General features: G+C 52.6%; 1 protein-coding gene across 3 annotated transcripts; it reads right to left on the reverse strand.

The window, feature by feature from the left end:
- Nucleotides 1–348: 348 nt before the first annotated feature.
- On the reverse strand, nt 349–5,923 carry LOC142903409 (uncharacterized). 3 transcript variants are annotated; one of them, XM_076048994.1, is made up of 15 exons: nt 4,266–5,923; nt 4,003–4,144; nt 3,795–3,929; nt 3,672–3,720; nt 3,435–3,571; nt 3,196–3,301; nt 2,980–3,088; nt 2,626–2,886; nt 2,094–2,167; nt 1,820–2,020; nt 1,686–1,746; nt 1,457–1,594; nt 1,321–1,379; nt 1,167–1,215; nt 349–956 (listed from the first exon to the last, which is right to left on the reverse strand). In XM_076048994.1, exons 1-15 carry the CDS (start codon nt 5,895–5,897, stop codon nt 801–803), a joined length of 3,309 nt encoding a protein of 1,102 aa, XP_075905109.1. In that variant the 5' UTR covers nt 5,898–5,923; the 3' UTR covers nt 349–800. The 3 variants fall into 3 exon arrangements, with proteins under 3 accessions (XP_075905109.1, XP_075905108.1, XP_075905107.1); XM_076048993.1 differs by having other exon boundaries at nt 2,094–2,164; nt 4,230–5,923; XM_076048992.1 differs by having other exon boundaries at nt 4,230–5,923.
- Between the last annotated feature and the right edge of the window lie 349 nt (nt 5,924–6,272).

Here is a 6,272-nt window from a genome sequence, read left to right on the forward strand (position 1 = left end):
TTTTACTGACAGCCTGCAGGAATCCAACCGTGGCTCACTTTCAACAAGTGAACAGAGCACGGCGTGACCCTTGCGCCATCTGCTGGTCAAAATAAGGAACCGCAGAAGGAGGAAAAAAAAGGAAAAGGTGCATTAGTTAAACTGTGTAGGCACTACTTTAATATTTTTTTCTTGTAGTGAGCATCTATACAGACCAAGGAACATGTATAAAGTAAAATGTGCCAGGTATTTTTTTTCCTAAAACAACAATAACAACACAAAAGGGGATTCTTTAAACTTCAAGTTTCCTCACAAAGTCACATAATTGGAGCTTCAACAGTTCTCTTCTTTACATTATTGTGTGAAGCCAAAACACACGTGTGTATGTGATGTAAACCGACAAAACACTTTCCAACAAACTCACATTTCAACGCATCACCACAAGTAAAAACACAACATAAATAAATCATACAATAAAATTATAATATAAAAAAAAACATGCAGAAATTAAGCAGTGGAAAAGTCTTTGCTGCTGTCCTGAGGAGCGAGTGAAAATAACAGTGGAAACTTCTTCTACAGGCAAGTAGTTAAAAAACTATGAACTGCAACTATTAAAACCCAACCCAAAACAAAGTCAGAACACAACTTGGCATGGAAGAAATGCAGCACAAGTAAGAACCCAGAACCAACACATGGAACCTCGCAGCAGTCTGGTCCTGGACCCTGCTGATGGACTTGCCGCCCACCTCCCAGGTATTCAGACTAACTAATTAACAATGCAGATGATGTGACATCATAGGAATAGGAAAACAGAGGAGGTTCTAGGCATCTGTTCCTCCAGCCAGAGGGGGCGCTGTTTCTTGAGTAGATTTGTGGCCTGGGTAGAAGGGGGTGTGGTCTGCAGACGGTGGCGGCTGTGATGGCAGGCTAGGTGATTTCCTTTGGCAGATGTGGGCGTAGCTCATCCTGCTAGAGCCCTGTCCAATCAGAGCAGAGCGTAAGTCAGTGTAAGTCTCAACATCATTTTTCATTATCACACAATACAAATTAACACATGAAGGCAGATGTATTTTAATAAAACTAGGCAGTGTGATGTGTGTAGATGTATATATAGAAACAACAAGGACAACACGTCCGTGCTAAAGAAGGACGTGGAATCCTCTGGTTGACAGGAAATCAGATCTTACTGCTTCCTGTTGGGGCGGGGCCTGAGTGTCACCGCTGCTCATTTCCATCCTGTAGAAGCCAAACACAACGAAGTGTGACTAGTGCCACTTTGCTGTCAGTGAGTCAGTTGACAAAAATAATAAACATTGAGGTGGAAAGGACACAGATACTGACTGCTGATTGGCCGGCTGACTCTCTGGCGATGCCTGCGGACTGCTGCTGTCGACTGAAGCCTGAGTGACAGGAAACAGTTTCAGTGGTCAATATTCACTGGACGGATGGATGGATGCTGTGTGTGTGTGTGAGTTACAAGTGCAGTTGACTTGAGATCCTCGTGCTCAGCTGGAGGTGGCGCCAGCGTGACGGCAGCGTTCGACGGGGGGAGAGGAGGGAAGCTGCTCAGGTTGAGCTCAAGATCGGGAGACGGCTGACGAACACCCGCCTCGTTCTACACAAAGACACACAACGAGAAGCCAGAACATATATTGGAGCGTGTTTCTTTTCCACGCAGTGAGGGAGGGACACCGGCAGTGGCTCACCTGCTGCTTGGTGCCAGTGGTCCGAGGGTTGTCTCTCCTCCTCTGGTTCAGGCCTCCTCTCCTGCAGGAGCCACAACATTAAAACAAACAAACAAACAAAACACACACAGTAGTTTTGATTCTAGATTAATTACCTCCCTGTGGCAGGTGTGTTGCCGTTCCCTCTCCTGCCCTCACGGTGCACGTTGCCCCTGGCTCTCCCTCGGCCCCACCTCAGAGAGGGGCGCTCTGCTGCTGCTGCTGCTGCTGCTGCTGCTGCCTGGTCTGAGGGGTGGGACAAGTCGGTGTGAGGGCCCTGACGGTGGTCTCCACAGTTGGCCCAGCGTGATCCTCTCCTGGAGGGGAAGGTGAAGAGGCGATGATTGGCACTGACAGAGGTCTCAGAAGGACGTGACGGTGAGGATCTACCTCTGTCTGGTCGCTTTGAAGCTGGACGAGGTCTGACAGCCATTCAGGAAGTCGCCCATCAAGGCCAAAGGCTGCTGGAGAGAAGAAGAAGAAGTTTTGATTTTTACAATCACACGTTTTTATGGCAAAAAACTGAAAATTCTGCACATCACACAAAAACAATCAAATGAAAGCAAACAGAGAGCTTTAATCGTTCAATGTTTGAGAAAAAAAAAAAAAATTCATTGATTAAAACAGCACACAAAATGTTTTTGTTGATGAGTTGTTTCTGAAAAGCTCTCAAGGTCTTTCATCATTTTAAAAAACGCAAATTCAAACTGGATTCTGCAATGATTGTTGCGGCGCCACACCAGTGTTGCATCAGAAAATTTTGATTAAAAGAACTAAAAACATAGTGAGCCTGATACAATCGTTAAAAATGTGAAAGAAGAAGAAGAAGAAGAAGAAGAAGAAGAAGAAGAAGAAGAAGAAGAAAAAGAGCTGCGTGACCACCACCAAGGTGAGCTGACCTCTGTGTGGAGGTCTCTCCTACCTCTGAACACTCTGGGTACCCTGAAGCCCACACCTCGCTGGGGGGGAAGTCACACAGCTGCTGTGGGGTGACCTGGGGTGGGCAGGGCTGCTGGTAGGAGGCTCCTGGCAGGTAGGACCTGTAGGTGTCGCCGCCCAGCTGGACGGGCTGGGGCCCGTTCTGGGGGGCGAAGGAGCTGACGGCCATGGTCTGGGCCTTGATCCTCACCATGATGGGCTTCCCCTGGAACTCCCGCACCTCCTCCCTCAGGTACCTGTAGGCCTAAAAGGACAAGAGGCAGCGTCATGTTCTCTACCTCTAGACCACACCACACATTTAATTGTTCTTCTTTTTCTCTCTCTTTTTTTACAAAACCTGCTGAGCATCTGCCTCCGATTTGAAAGTGATGAACCAGTTGTTGTTGTTGACCGACTCACAGCTCAGGAACTGGGGCAGGTCGTCCCCGCTGAAGAGAGCCTCCACCTCCTGTGGAGGACACAACACTGTCAGGCAGGGTAGGTAAGGAGGGGAGCGGATGGAGAGGAGAAGAAGAAGAAGAAGAAGAAGAAGAAGAAGAAAAGGAGGTGTCTTTCCTTTGTAGGCGTGCTGTCTGGGACCTCCCGCAGGATGATGACGCATCGGCTCTGAGTGGGCCGGACCTTCTGTTCACACGGAGACACCTGGACCTGCGGCAGCGCTGCGGGCCAATCAGAGAAGAGATTGAGGATGAACGCGGAACCCTGGTGAGCGTGCTCACCCACAACATCCTGTCGAGACTAATGAGTTATAAAAACACCATCTGAGGCGACTTTCAAAAGTGCGACACTCACACTTGACAATGTCGGAGATGAGCTCCAGGTCGGTGCTGATGCTCTTGACTTTGTCCAGGCTGGCCAGAGTCTGGATGGACACGTACTGGTCGCCGTCCATCTGGGAGATGAGGTAGAGGTCGCTGCTGAGGCACTCCCTAACACCAAGACAGGGGAAACAACACCACACTGGTGGTTAGACAGAGTGGGGTTGAGTGGGGTTGAGTGTGTTTGGGTTGTCGCTGTAGGTGAGGTCACCTGGTGAGGCAGGACTCCAGCACCGTCCTCAGCTGCTGTCCCGTCTCATCTGAAACCCACACAGAGAAACCTTGAAGCCGTGAACAATCAGAACCAGCGAGGCCGCCGAGGCTCGTCTGATACCTGAAACCGCAGGTTGGCCAAGCTCGCCACACACTCCAGGAGAAGACAGCCTGCCATCAGACTCCGCCTCCCCATCCGTCAGGGTCGCCACCTCCGTCGGCAAGGAGCTCTGGGGGTCAAACTCCGGCACGAACCCTGAACACCAAGACCAGCCATTGATTGGAGCTGAACAAAGACCGAGCATGTGGAGACCTGAGGACGAGGTTACCTTCAGGGACAGTCAGGGCGTCAGAGAAGTGAGTCCACAGCTGCTCGGGCTGCAGGTAGGCAGGGCCAGAGCCATCCAGGGTCAGGTGGGAGCTGGTCCAGACCTCGGCGTCGGGGTTGAGGTAGGTGGGGTCAACTGGCCCCTGGAACAACAACAGCACACACAATGTTTTTTTTTCTTCTTCTCATCTAATATCGTCTCATAAACATGTTTTTTTTTTCTCTCACGTGCGATTGGCCGACACGTTGCGGGGGGTGACTCACGTGCTGGGGCTGCTGGGAATGCCACTCCCACACGCAGGCCCCCTGGGGCAGAACGGTGCTGTAGGGGTAGGCCCCCAGCAGGGCCATGGAGGGCTGAAGCTCCGTCACCAGGGCGGGAATGTGCTCCGGGTCCCCGCCGGCCTCGCCTTCACTGCTGCGCCGCCCGCTGTCGTCCTGACCCTGCGCCGTTCCCTGGGCCCAGCCCACCCCGCTGCCCTCCAGGCCCAGACGGACCCAGGGCTGCAGGTGGCGGTGGCAGGGGGAAGAATCGGACTCCTCGCCCAGCAGCTCCGACACCATCTCCCTGATCCCTCCTTCGTCGGCCGACACCGCCGCCATCTGATCCTGGCAGTCCGAATGGATCTCGTAGGACGGAGTGGAGGCGTGAGTGTCCACCTGACACAGGTCCACAGCGGGAAGGTCCGAGTTCATGCAGCAGCCGAGGACCTCCTCCCTAGGACAGATGGAATCATCAGGGAGCTCCAGGGGCAGTGGAGAGCAGATGGAACCGGTCTGATGATCCACCTCCACCTGATCTGATCCGACTCCATCAGAGTCTCTGTGAGGATGGAGACAGACGGGCTGCAGGTGGCAGTCTGATGGATCAGCTGCATCGGGGGAACAATTGGTTGCAGGTTGCTGCTTTTCTGTCCAGTCTGCAGGTTTGTGCTCCGGAGGGGCATCACAAACCTCTGACTGGTTCTCCTCAGGTTGTCCTGCAGGTCCTCTCCCAGATTCATCGCTCTCTAGACCAACACTGTGCTCAATGTCCTCAGAAGATCCTGAAGGAGACTGGTTCTGGTGGTCGGAGGACCTCTGAGCGGCACTCGGTGGGTCCTCTGGGTCTTGGGCGAGATCTTTGATAGCGACGGCCTGGACACAGAGCTCAGAGATCATCTCCAGGTGCACGTGGCTGCTGCTCCTACCGCTCTCCAGGCCCATAACCCCTACACACTCATCGTCCAGGTCAGAAGTGTGAAAGTGAAGCTGCTTAGCCTGGCTCTGCTCTCCTTCGGTGAACTCTGGGTGCAGATCTGCTCTCTGTGGTGGACACACACTCATTCCGGCCGTCGGCTGGTTCAGAGTGTCATCAGGCGTGATGGAGACACCAGCAGGAGGCCACTCTGCAGAGGTGCTGTAGACTGAGGAGACCTCAGTGATGGTCGTGTCTGAGGTGACACTGTGGTTTACGCACAGGCTCGCACAGCTGCTCTCCACCTCCTCAATCCTTCCTCCAAATGGAGAAGAAGACACCACCTGCTCAGAAGATGTTGGGTAGAGGTCAAAATGGGCAAGAGCTATTGAGTCTGTGTCTGGTCCACATGTCAGAACTTCTGCTGGCTGTGAGTTTGGTTCGGATTCCAAATCAGCTTCCAGGACCTGAGCCAGGAGTTCCTCCTCAGCTCTTCTGAGTAGATCCTCTGAGAGAGGATCAGGCTCCTCAGCCACTTCTTCCTCTCTGCGTGATAGACACGCTGAGTCATTGGACCTGTGCGAAGTCACTTGGCCGCTATCCTGGGAGGTCACCTGAGGTTCCTCATTCATTTGACCTCCTGGCAAGGATGAGGGTTCTTTCAGGAGGTCCTCTGGATGTGAAGGAGCTATGATGCTCTGCTCTGCTGCCCCTGCCATGACCTGACCTCCAGACAGCTCCACCTCAGTGGACGTTTGGTCCTCATCAGACTGAGCGGGAGCAGAACCTGAATCGGGAACAGAGGGAAATGATCTGGACCTGTTCAAAGAGCCCAACTCATCTTCTGAAGGAATGGCCATCTCACATGCTCCCGCCTGGCCATGTTCAACTTGAGGATGGTCCTTGGAGGCTAACTGAGGTTCCTGAGGAGCTGCTGGCTGAGCAAACAGTTCAGACTGATGCAGACAGTCAAAGTCAAATTCCTTACTCTGGTCCCCAAGTTTGTCCTTGGCTCCTCTGAGGAGACCCTCAGGGAGAGTGGGCTCCTCACTCGCTTCTTCTGTGTGTGACATCACAAGAGGCTGGCGCTTGGA

Source organism: Nelusetta ayraudi, unplaced genomic scaffold, assembly GCF_046127955.1.
Source record: "Nelusetta ayraudi isolate G7.1 ecotype Tasmania unplaced genomic scaffold, CSIRO-AGI_Nayr_v1 ptg000110l, whole genome shotgun sequence".
Classification (NCBI taxonomy): domain Eukaryota; kingdom Metazoa; phylum Chordata; class Actinopteri; order Tetraodontiformes; family Monacanthidae; genus Nelusetta; species Nelusetta ayraudi.